Source organism: Camelina sativa, chromosome 6, assembly GCF_000633955.1.
Source record: "Camelina sativa cultivar DH55 chromosome 6, Cs, whole genome shotgun sequence".
NCBI lineage: Eukaryota > Viridiplantae > Streptophyta > Magnoliopsida > Brassicales > Brassicaceae > Camelina > Camelina sativa.
The window spans coordinates 22,347,478-22,360,569 of NC_025690.1; the positions used below are offsets into that span (position 1 = coordinate 22,347,478).

General features: G+C 35.9%; 1 protein-coding gene across 1 annotated transcript; it reads right to left on the minus strand.

The window, feature by feature from the left end:
* Nucleotides 5,559-11,975, minus strand: LOC104792958 (ubiquitin carboxyl-terminal hydrolase 5). The gene is made up of 14 exons (XM_010519232.2): nucleotides 11,509-11,975; nucleotides 10,895-11,149; nucleotides 10,434-10,578; nucleotides 10,272-10,331; nucleotides 10,070-10,165; nucleotides 9,290-9,679; nucleotides 8,758-8,898; nucleotides 8,509-8,679; nucleotides 7,727-7,984; nucleotides 7,498-7,646; nucleotides 6,676-7,236; nucleotides 6,160-6,433; nucleotides 5,908-6,073; nucleotides 5,559-5,794 (listed from the first exon to the last, which is right to left on the minus strand). Exons 1-13 carry the CDS (start codon nucleotides 11,646-11,648, stop codon nucleotides 5,939-5,941), a joined length of 2,775 nt encoding a protein of 924 aa, XP_010517534.1. The 5' UTR covers nucleotides 11,649-11,975; the 3' UTR covers nucleotides 5,559-5,794; nucleotides 5,908-5,938.

Here is a 13,092-nt window from a genome sequence, read left to right on the forward strand (position 1 = left end):
TTAGGCATATGGGATTTGAAAGAATGGAATAAAGCGTGCTTACTCAAACTTATCTGGCTTCTCTTTTTTAGGTCAGGTTCGGTATGGGTAGCTTGGTTCAAGATTTCTGTCCTCTCTGGGAGCTTGAGCAACTTCTGGACTCGGAAGCCAAGCACTCGTCTCTCCTGGTTGACAAACAAACTGTTAAAGGTTCGAGAAGAAGCTTATCCATGGATAAAAATGCAAGTGGGGAATGGGAACAACTGCAAATTTTGGACTGATCATTGGTGCAGTTTGGGTCGTATGACAACTTACCTGCAAAATGATGGCTACTTGGGCATTACTAAAGGTGCGACTATCGCTACTCTCTGGCGACAAGGAGGTTGGAGGATCCCACCAGCACGATCGGATCGCCAAGTACGCTTCCAGCAAGAGTTAATCTCCATTCAGTTATCTGACTCACCTGACTCTTATGTCTGGTGGATTGATGATCAACTCAGAGATGGTCACTCAACAGGGACAATCTACAAGGCAATCAAGGAGGACAAACCGTTAGTACCATGGCACAAAATTGTGTGGACTCCAGGAGGTATTCCTAAACACAACTTTCTTACCTGGTTGTTTATGTTGAATCGCTGCCCTACTAGGGATAGGTTGACGAACTGGGGACTTCAGGTCGACCCTAAGTGTCTCCTTTGTGGTTTGGCTGATGAGAGTCGGGATCATCTACTCTTTGAATGCCCCTTCAGCTGGTCAGTTTGGGAGATCATATCTCGGAGATGTAATTTCACTCCCAACCGTTCATGGACGCACACGACTCAAAGCTTACAAACCTTCAGAGGTTCAACAACAGCAAAAAAATTACTCTTACTAGCTTGGCAGGCCACGATCTACTCTCTCTGGACTGAAAGAAATCATCGGATTCATCGGAATAGCTTCAAACCGGCAAACCTACTTTTAAGCCAGATCGATCGTTTAGTGAGGAACAAGGCACTCAGTTTCCGTGACTCCAACGCAGCTCTCTCGTCTGATTTGCTAGCTCTTTGGTTTCGAGGTGATACATGACCTTACTGGTGGCTAAACCTAATCTCTCTCAACAAAGAAGAAGACAAAGCAGATCGATGAAATCTAAGAAGACTATCGGGTGGGTGAAGAAGGGTTAATGCCAACCGTTTCTTTCCTGGTCCGATTCTAACTGGTTCGGTTCACTACTTGATTCATTTTGGTTCCTTTTAAACTATGGGTCTAACTAGTTTTATTCTATTCGGGCTTTATTCTTGGGCTTGGGCCCGGTAAACATTTTCATTTCCCTTTTCATTTTAATCTGAATATCCTTTAACAAAAAAAACATATTATTTCTTTTTCTTTTTAACAACATAAATATTGTAATATTAGAATGTTATTTTAAACAAAATTGAAAAAGGAAATATTAGTAAAAACGACAAAATTTAAAATTCTTCATTTCTTTAATAAGCAAATCAAATAAAAAAGAAATATCTTTTATTTTAAAGATGAATAGTTTGAAATTAGAAAAGATGCGTTGCAGTTAAGTCATCCTTTTCAACCTTTCACAAATCAATCATGGCTATATCCACTGTTCAACTTCAGCAATGTTAAAGCCTTTGTCTCCTACTCTACAAAAAAAAACATTATATCGATCAAAGGCAATGGCTAATCATTTATTTGTGACTCTCAAAATCTGATAATTTGATTCATTGAAGTGGAAAACTGTAAGTTATCTTTTGTTTGTATTTAAAACATTAGATTGAATATGATACATACAATAATATGTTGCATACTATACAATTTTTTTTTTATTAATAAGCTTTTGGATTATATGATGTTTGCATAAAACCAATGGTGAATTTTTTTGCCAAAATCTCCAGTATCCAACTTTCATAGAGATGCAGGTAGCTCTACTCAAAAGTTTTTGATGTGAAATATGAAAAGTCATGTTTTGGTTGACTTGGATTTCTTACAAATCTATTATACGTCTATAGATAGTCAGCAGATTTACGTAAACGCCTGCAAGTTGTCACATTTATAGATATTCATAGATTATGGTCAAGTTTTCGCATTTGTGGTAAACTTCAAAAATATAGTTATTAAAATTATATTTAGTCTGCAAAAATCTATAAAATTTGCTTAAACTCTATGCATTTTTGATAGACTTCGTAAATATGTTTGTTAGATTTATATTAGTCTTCGGATATCTATAAATTTTGGTTTAAAATCTACAAATTTATGGTAGACTTCAAAATTATATATGTGAGACATAGGATTGTTATTGGAGAAGTGATTTCTAAATACATATGGAATTGTAAATTATAAAAATCAAAACACATGGATTTTGAAATAACATGTTTTATCCTTGGATTTGAATCATTCTATTTTACATTTTCAAATCAATTCAAATTCATTTAAAACATAATGTGAATTTTGAAATCCAAAAACAAATCATTAAATGAATAACATGAGATTTTAACAAGTATTTGTAAATAATATAACCAATAACACATAATTATGATAAGTATTTTAAAATCAATGATTGAATAACGCATGATTTTTGTTTGGATTTCCAAATCCGTTAAAATCATAGAACCAATAACCCCCTCTATTAGCTAGTGAGATCTATAAACTTTACTTAAAATCTACACATTTTTTGTAAATTTCCAAAATATATTTGTTCGACTTATAGTTAGTCTGCGGAGATTCATACACTTCTAAAGTCTTCATATTTTTTGGCAGATTTGGAATTATAGTAATCTTCACATAAAAACTGAGTTACCTAAGGAATAAAAAGTTAAGTGGGTTATTCTAGTTATTTCTTTATAAAAGGAGGTTATCGTGTATTTTCTCATTTTAGATTATTGTTTTTTGTTTTTGGTTTTTGATTTTTGGATTTTTAGTTTTTGTAATAGATTTTAATGTTTGGTTTTTTAAAAAATAATTACATAAGAAAACAGAATAAAAGAGAAGAATTGTAAGTTTTTCTTAAAATCTCTAATTATGTGGATTTCAGTTTTTTTTAATATTTGTAAAGAAAAACAAAAAACTGATTTTCCTAATTTTTAGGAAATCTATTTAGGGTAAAATACTAAAACTATTGTAGAATCTTCTTACCATTCAAGGCGTTCTTAAGACAAAAGATACAAATACATGTAGAAATAATAATACTCCCTATTATACATAATCACAAACTATTCGTTGGTTCTGGTTCATGTGCTAATTGACTATAAAACCATTATCCTTTAGTTGGTTTGGTTCATTCTGTATGGTCCAAAGCCCTCGGATTTGCATGTAGTTGATCCAAGTCACCATGTTGCTTTTGGTAAAGCATATGGTATTAACAAAAGAATCAAGATCAATAGTTTTTGAAGAATCTGTGAACTAGCTATTTGTATGTTAGAGAACTTTGTTGTGTGTACAAAAGATGGTGTATTTATATACTTTGACAAATTTAAAACGCCTACTGCCTACAAAGTCACAACACAAACAAGGACAAATAGAAAAATTTTAAACTGTGGAAATATAAATTAAAGGCATCTAATATGACATCTAATAAAAAAATATTGCTTTCTTTACTAATCAAATCTAACACGAAGGGAAGTAGCTTATATGAGAAACATCTCTTCATTTAATTAGAAGATAAAGTTAACTAAATTGTATTCTAACATGACATGACATATGTGCAATAAATGTGCATGACAAATAAGATAGTCCCACTCCCACCAAAGACAACAAAAACTTGATTTTATGACTTCTTTAGTCTTTGGTTTGACATTGAGGTTATGACACTTATCTTTTTTTTTAAATGGTATTCAGGGGATGGAGGTAATGATGAGAGACCTTGTGTCTATAATGCCTTCAACGACACTTCCCTTCGTGTTAGATTTGATTAGTAAAGAAAGCAATATTTTTTTATTAGATGTCATATTAGAAAATAAAGTTAACTAAATTGTATTCTAACATGACATGACATGTGTGCAATAAATGTGCATGACAAATAAGATAGTCCCACTCCCACCAAAGACAGCAAAAACTTGATTTTATGACTTCTTTAGTCTTTGGTTTGACATTGAGGTTATGACACTTACCTTTTTTTTAAATGGTATTGAGGGGATGGAGGTAATGATGAGAGACCTTGTGTCTATAATGCCTTCAACGACACTGAGGCCGATCGCTTACTTTTACGTGAGTCGCCCAAGTGTCCTAACACCAAGAAGATGGTCGACTGAACAAATGCAGAATATGAACAGTATGACAATTACCTTATTGCCAAATGGAAGCTTTTTGGATTCCCATGATTAGGTGTAGGTGTATGTGGTGAGTTGGCCAATTTTTTATGAACTGATTCTACTTTGATGTCTCTTGAATTTAGGCTTGCTGATTTAAAGTTGGTGGTTGAGAAGTGCAGAAGAACATGGTTGATTCTGCCATGACAAAGTTAAACCCTTATCTGGATCTTACATACTTATAGTTTGGCCAAGTATATCGTTGGTCATATTTTAGAAAACCTACCAAGATGACAAACTTTAAACCTACCCTTGTGCCAAAATATTTCTTTGGTCACTTATATGTTTAGAAAAATAATCGTTTCTTTTTGTTTTGATATTTTACAAATGGTAAGACCACAATTTGATTTGTTCCATATGTCACGCTTTGGTTATCTTTGGTTGGAATGTGCTCGTTTTCCATGCATTCGAGCTTAACTCGTGTTTCTTACTACAACAACATCAAATTTAGTGTCTTATGATAATGGGTCACCGGTCACAATGGATTGGAAATTTGGCTACACAAGACTCGAATATCATAAGTAGTAGCAAGGACGGAACGTGTAGCAAAATATTGTATTGTATTAAAAAGATTTTTGAAACTTGTACACTACACTTTCTAAATGCATTCATCCTTGCTTCAAGTGCAAACAGAAATAATGTCTTCATACACCAATCCCTTCTCTTGAATGAGTGACCCGTTTTGATGCTCTACCATTTATGTCAATTAGCGCATTTGCCACAAAATCTAATTTTAAATGATAGATACAAACCCCATTGGGAAATTAAATAAACTTAGCAAGCTAGGCAACTAAACAGCATAAACATTTTACTTTGAAAAAGGCTAAAAACTGTAAGGGCATATACAAACCTATAAACAGCATAAACGTTTTACTGTTAAACTGTCTCCCTCAAGGTCCAAAAATAAATAGGCATCTTCTCTTTGGTGTTCTTGATTCATAAACCAAATTAATCCTTTTAACTTAGGCCAACAGTCAATGACAAGGTAAGGTGAATATATTTTGCCACAAGAAACATATGTTCCAAAGACTACGATCACATTCTAGTAAAACGTAATTCAGCTCCTTGTTTGTTTTTGTAGTCTTGGATTGCTTCCCCTTTCTTATCTAAACAGCCCTGTTCTTCTCCTCAATCTCTCTGCCTTTTCTCTTCCCGTATCAATACACAATTGCTTAGAAAACATTTACACACATGATCTTAATAAGTAATAAACCAAAACATCTCAACTTTTCAAAACAATTGTATTTTATTTGAATCCATGATCATTCAAGTGTTGTCTGGCAGTCTCATAACAAGTGATCGAAATATCTTTAAAATATCCAAACAGCGACAATACACTGAGTCTGATGATTTTAAGTCAGTGAAAATAACAGTACTGATATTATGCCAAATACATACAGAAACTGAGAGAGAGCGAGAAAGAGAGACAAAATTCATCCATGTTAATTAAACTACCCAACTTCCACTAATTTACAGTAGATCTAAACCTTCGACTGGTGTCTAGTAATTACTACTGAAACCTGCACGATGCAAAAAACAAAAGTCCACACTAAGTTTCAGAGATCTAACTAAGCTTTTTTTTTTCAGAGATCGAAACAAATAAAGGTTTAGAAAAAAAACTTGTATTTGTTACCTGGGAGATTGTTGTTTCCTGTAGACTACTACTATTTCATTTTTCCGCTTGCGTCAGACTTCCTCCTGTAAAAGAGCACATACGCAGCACCTGACTTCACATCATCTTCGTTTATATGTGATATATGGCTGTCATCGAAGTTATACCACCTATTGTCGTCCAAAAGCTGCAGACCATATTCGTTAATTAAACAAGAAGTAAGAAACTCAGAAGTGGAAACAGATTGAAAAGGTTAAAGTTGTTCGAACTGACCTTGATGTGTGCAGTGTAGTGTCCGCTGCCCATACCACCATAATGATTGGTCAAGGCATAGAGCTCATATAGTTGTGGTTGAGATAGGTTTTTGTTGGCTACATACTTTGTTAAATCTAAGTCATGAATAGGAAAGTTAACAAATGTTTCCAACTTATGCTTCATGGATCTGCTGTATGAGAATCTCTTTAGATGTATGACTAAGACCTCAGGAAGCCTCCACAGATCAAGCTTTTTGCTTGCCTGCCTTCTTTCATTGCATTGCGGACAGAACCTACACAGAGAGAAAGAAAAAAATGATACCACTGATTGATTTACCAACTAAGTAGAAGGTAGTGGCTAAAATCTACTGCAAGAATACAGTGTGTTCAACTTCGATCCGTAATAGACACTAGCAATTTCTCAACATCATTCATCATCTTTCAGTAATGTGTACTTCAACTTTTACCACAAACCAGCAAAAACGAATCTACCACAGCCCACAGGAAGGAAGTAAAAGGAGAAAAGACAGCTTACCACATTTCGTCAGGCACCAAAGGCTCTTCGCGTAGAAACGCCTCCAAACATGCATATAAAGAAAGAGGTTCTGAACGAGCCTTCTTCGTAGCAGGTCCGTATTTGAGTACTTCAGGCAAACTCTCCAGGCAAGTGATATCATACATACCTGAGAGTTCTGGTGCCCAATCCAAATATATAGTCACCGTAGCTGATGATGGTAATTTAATAGCTTCTGCTTCATCGTCTGGCAGATTAATTGTTTTATTGTTTTCATCAATGAGTTGCAGGGATAACTTGGAAGCATTCAATTCGGAGGAATTACTTTTCTTGGCCTTTTTCAGTCCACCAACTTTATCTTCTTCCTCCGAGTTATAAAATCGAGCCGACCTTCTCTCAGGAATGCTGGAATCAGAACTTCCTCTTTTGCCCGCAGATTCTTCCCTCCGAAAAGGTGAAAGCATATTCTGGACGATGCAGTGGATTTTTCCTTTGGTGAGCGCATCTCCACGTGAAGCTGATGAGAGAAGAGGCGTTCCACAGGGTTTCAACTGTACTGTACTTTCACGTTCCCCAGCTTTCCTGAAACATGGTACAATAAGATGATAAAGAAGAGAACAAAACAGATGATAAAATATAACCTTCCTCAGATCAGCATTCATCAAGCATTCAAAAATTAGTCAGAAATCAAAGGCTGAAGAAGTGGTGAGGCCACAAAGAATATAGATTTTTGAAGTTGTAAGAAAGTAAACCAACAGATATTGATTATAAAAGCGGAACGTTGTTATCCCAAAGTAATCCAAGAATTAGTTCATACAAAATAGATTGAGATATGTAACTTACTGATCTCTACGGCGGAGGACTAGTCTAAGCAAAGTCGTATTCTCTGAAGATTTTGAAAGTTTGTATGCAGCAAGGTGATCATCGTCTTTGATACTGGACAATGGAGTTAGAGGGTCTTCGAATAATCTATGGATAAAATTATTCCGGATCTGCGAAAAACATATTAAACTCAGTTAAGCCAAAGCCAAAAGACCAACATCTTACTAAAAAAAAACTTGAAGCCACAAACCTCTGCAAGCTTCAGCTCTTCAGTTTGTTTCAAGGAACAAGCACTTGTTAATGCCTGTATCAAGTCTCTGCAACGTCCCTGCTTTGAAACATTGACGGTTATTGTGGAAGGTAAGGCAGTTTTATCACAAGAAAAAACTGTGACTGTTATCGCCCGTGTTGTGTTGAATTGAAGCGGCAAAGACAGGTACATGAAAGGATCAAATGTTACGGAAACCTTGTTGCAGATTGGACAAACCAGTGTTGACTTATATTGCCCCTGTGAGGTGAGACACAGTAGGAGAATGAGTTCCCCACATTGCTAAGAAATTGAAACCAAAACAAAACCAACTATGTATCCTGGGTCTGAACACGAGCTGAAAATCAGTAACAAAATAGAGTAAATGCCTAACAGAAAAGCTGATATATGGTGGATGGTATTAGCACTCAGACAACCGAGATTAGCATAAAGTCTCAATACTAAGTTCAATATGCACAGAGAGACAAGTGATGTACCCATTTAGAACACTGCGTCTCTGTAAAAAGTTGCAAAAGTATTTTTACTAGGACAATCTAACTCTTTTGATATAACTTACTTTCTAAGGAGCCACTAAAAATTAGGAGGGACTGGAATTTCAGTAACTCGTGTCTATTATTTGAGTGACCATAAAACAGATTACTAGCCGTTATAGAGTCAAACCAAATGCAAGCCTAATCCATAATACTAGTATAAGTTTGAATGCCCAATATCACAGAGATGAGTTGATAAACCGAAAAGGAATTTCTAAAAGATATGCATCTGACCTGACAAACATCAACAATTATTGAGTCATTACGAGCAATATGATTAGCCCAAAACTCATCAGCAACTTCTTCATCAGGGCGCCCATCTGCGTCTCGAGAATTTATATATGGCTTGTGCTTAACACGATTTAGATCCTCGTGAAGACCATCCAGCAGAAACGCTAAAAGCTCCTGCAATACGAGAGCCCGAATTCCTTGAGTTACAATGCAAATACAGCTTAACGGAAATATCTGGTTAGGCTGACAAACCTGTGAATCATGTTGATTGTACCCACTAAATTGAGGAGCAAAGCGAGCAAGTTTTGCTTTGAAAGGACGGGGTGCAATTGGTGTGCGCCCAGGAGCCCATAATTTCCTGAGTAAGTCACCAAATGCAAGAGCTAACTCTCCCTGTGCACAATGATGATTCAAATGCAGTCAAGTACTGATCTGAAATCAACAACTCATATGTTCAGAGAGAAACAATGCTAGTGATCTACGCAAGAAAATGTCACTGATTACCTACCAAGGAATACTACCCTAAGCAACTGATGATGAAATATTGTTTGGAGATATAACCTACAACTTTTAGTGATATATAATATCTTATATATTCCAACATTATTACAGGTGTATGTAAGATTAAGCCTATCAAGAATGTTTGGGACTAAAGCACACCCCCAAGCATGCAGTACTGCAACCGGGAAACACAAATGACGTCTAAGGCTCTAAGCATACCCATGTACTTAAACCTACGCACACTTTTATGTATCCATCAATTTATGAGTAGCAAGGAACTTACAACCATGCCAAGAGGATTTTGCCAATTTATTTCTTGATGATAGTCTTCTTGAAAGTAACTAGCAAACTCAGGTGTATGGACCAGACACTGTATAGCACTATTCATGAAACAAGTATTCCCGAGATTTAGCAGCCCTGTCAAGCCAGCTGTGGATCCCCTTGTGGTGACACCAGTGCTACTGTATGTGCTATCAAAAGATTGTGAAACTTCTAAACTAACACTTCTGAATGCGTTCCTGCTTGAAGAGAACCCTCCTGCAGCTGCCAAGCTTGATTTAGAAGGCTCAATGAGAATAGAAGTAGAGTCTTCATCCACCAATCCATTCTCTTGGGCAGATCGAATGTGAGCACTTGACAATGTACCATTGATGTCAACCACCTCCACCAAAATCTGTTATTAAAAATGACAGATACAAAATGAGTAGGAGACTAAATGAGTCAGTAAGGATACCGAACAAGATAAACATTAGAGAGCATCTAAATCTTAAGCTTAGGCTAACTAAAATACTGGACTGAAGCATAATCATTTCAATTTCAAATGTTGCCCTCGCGGTCAAAATTAGCAAAAGCCAAAACCTAATAGAAATAAGAACTCGAGCTAACTTAATACTGGAGAAATGTAAATGCATTATCCATTCTGTCCTCGCAGCAATTGGCCAAAAAGATATGCAATAAACTTGACATACCCAGAAACAATGTCAGAAAACTATTACAGAAGTTGAAGTAGCATATTACAGATAAAATTTTAAGGGAAACCAAAAAAAAAAAGAACTGAACTCACATCCTGATCCATTTGTAGGTTGGCATCGTCCAGTGTCTTATCTAAGTCATACATCAATAAATGTTTTTGGTGGCCATAGTAATCCCAAATACGTACCTATACGATGGAAAATGCTCATGTAAGAAAGAGAAAGGGAAAGAAAAGAATATAAAAAGTATCATTCAAACGGATGTTTGATAACATAGGGATATCAGATCTTTACATGCTCTAAGTTGAGGTCAAAAATTTCACAGGCTCTTCGATGGAGCTCTCTGATAGTTTCCTGCACAACAAAGTTTTAACAGTACAACGAGGTAGCTGAGTAAATGAGTTCAGATTTTAAAGTAAAGGACCATGAAGAAAAAGAACTGAAAAGGGGATGTACTTTTTTACTAATTCTTATGGCACTGTGGTCACTTTTGGGCATCAGAAGTAGCTGAAGACGTAAAGGGTAAACCTCCACAGCCAACTCTGTTTGAGAGAGACCTGAGCTAATGACTCTCCGCGCCAAAGTTGGACCACCCCCATACCTTGTAAAACAGAAGCAACAATCCATATGTACTATATCATCACTTATAGTGAAAAAATCCATAATACAGTGATGTAGTAAATAAGAAACCCAAGGAACTTCGTTATAAGTTTCATATTAAGCATAAGCAACTAAAAAACACCAGATGCATACAAAATGAGCTTGGTAGAGGTACATGATCTAAACTTGACCCAACATACCTAAGATAACCAAGAAAGTCGAACGCACTAGAATAGACATAGAAATAATGTAGCCCACACAAGATGAAGAGATGTAAAGTTTCATAAATGTTCCATTCTGCTACCCTTAAAACTCACCATGAACGCAATTGGTTCCACACTTCTTGAGGGAGCAAAACATAGTCGCGGCCTTCCTGGAGTGTTTCAATGATCTCACTAGTATTACTAGTGTCCTCCAGTGAAGAATCATAGATCAAATCAGAGTTATCAATCCTAGAAGGCTTCTTTAGAGTGGTTGAGCCAGCAGAGTCGCAATGCTCTGAGAGTGAAGACCCATCATTTGTGTTGCATGGTTGGTCTTGATTAACATACTCAATCCATTCTTGCCACCATCTGGTACAGAAAAAAAAGTAACAACAGAGAAATTGTTCTCAAAGATGACACTCAGCAGAATTATAAGTACCATAAGAGAAAAATCAAATCCCTGCAATCTCTACAATACCCCATAAACGTGAGTCAACAGCATTGCTTTACGCAACCATAAAAGAGAGTTCTTGGGAAAACGTTCTGAAATGCTGAAAACTACTCTCAGGAACTGATAAAAATGAAACCCTAACTAAGGAAAGCAAAGTCAAAAATGGCGAAGAGATAGATACAACTCTCAGGGAAATTATTTGATAAACACATCATAAACAACAAAGCTAGAAGTGGAAACAATAGGCGAGCGAAATCAATCAAAGACTTTGACATACCTCTGAGTGATGAGATAAAAGGTATCGCCTTCTTTGCTGTTAGCCTCAGCAGCAATAGCAATGTCTCTAATAAAAACTCGCTCTTCCTCGGGAGACAGATCCGTGCTGCTACCGCTGCTTCCCATCGACACCTCCGCCATATCTCTCTCGTAAAAAATTAGGAAACCTAAATTCCTATTCAGCTTAAGTCGGCTTTTTTCGCGAATTCGGGGAACGAAATCTGAGCTGATAAAACGCGGGTGATGATGATGATAGGTCGAACAAACCGTGCTTCGCCGTACGCCTCCGTCGAGAGCAAGGCGGTGGCTAAGATAAACCCTAACGGTTTTTTTAATTTTGGTGGGGGGACGGAGGAGAAAGAATACTAGAGTGAGCCGCTCGCTAACAAAAGTCTCGAAGGAACCTCTCTCTCTCTCTCTCTCTCTCTCTCTCTTTCTGTAACACACAGACACAGATCCTTGCTGGCTTGGCTTGGCTCCTCGAATACTATCTATTTTTTCGAATTATTTTCCACAAAATTCCACAAGTTTTCTAATTGTTGGAATTTGGAAAAGAGTAATTTTTAATTTCAAATAGTGACTGAAAATATAAAATTCACATGACCCAAAAAAAGTTAAAATAAGGATTTAAAATTAATTTTGGATTTAAATTTTTAAAATAAAAAGTTAATTTTTATTTTAAAAAAAAATGTTGGATTTTTTTTTTTTTTACTTTTTACATTTCTATAAACTAAATATCTAGAACATGTGTGGAAAACTTTAAACAATATTAGTTAGGGTATTATTATTATTAAATTTCGTTATTACAGTAGTCTGAATTGATTGGCACAATTGGATCAAGAAACATCAACTAAGAGCATGTGCATCGCACCGTCCTTCGTCTGTCCTACATAATTAAAACGATTAATTTAAATCGAAATCATAGATTATACAAAGAAACGTTCCTAAAAACGGGACAATTTTTATGCGTCCCTCAGGACACGTGTCATCCTGTAATAGGATGTTGTTTTATTTGTAGGGTGAAAGAAAAAAAAAACTCGACGGATCAATTCATTTTATCTTTCGCACTCTCTCTCTTTACTCTCTCTGTATCGCGACGGCGATTAAACAAAAACTTTGGATCGCCTCCATCAAAGTGAAGATTTTGCAACGCGAAGGCCTCACTTAGTGTATCATCTTCCAAAATATCCAATTGTAAGAGGTATGTGTTGTAAATTCAAGAACGATTTTGATGTATTCTCGATTTAGGGTTTTTATGATTTTTTTTTATTTAGGGTAAAGGGAAATTGTTTGGGGGATTCGATAGAATAGGGAAATTGTTTGTGGGATTCGATAGATTAGGGCAATTATTTGTGGGATTCGATAGATTTGAGAAATTTTTTGTGGGATTCGATTTAGGGTTTATGTTCCTTTCGCGATTTAGGGTTTCGGGAATTTGTTTGGATAGTTTACTATGTGTTTTTAGATATATGATCTCTCTGATTTTTGTTTCGATTTAGGGTATTGGATTATTTTTTTGGTATCGATGGTTGAGTGTGTCAATTTTTTGTTATAATTAGGTTTTTGGTTTATGTTTATGGGTTTA

Excerpts from the sequence above, each read along its gene's own strand:
- LOC104792958 (XM_010519232.2), bottom strand. The coding sequence starts at position 11,648 with ATGGCGGAGGTGTCGATGGGAAGCAGCGGTAGCAGCACGGATCTGTCT. Across the intron at positions 11,150-11,508 it reads TTTTATCTCATCACTCAGAG|ATGGTGGCAAGAATGGATTG; the intron begins GTATGTCAAAGT and ends TTTCTGTACCAG. Across the intron at positions 9,680-10,069 it reads ACCTACAAATGGATCAGGAT|ATTTTGGTGGAGGTGGTTGA; the intron begins GTGAGTTCAGTT and ends TTTTAATAACAG.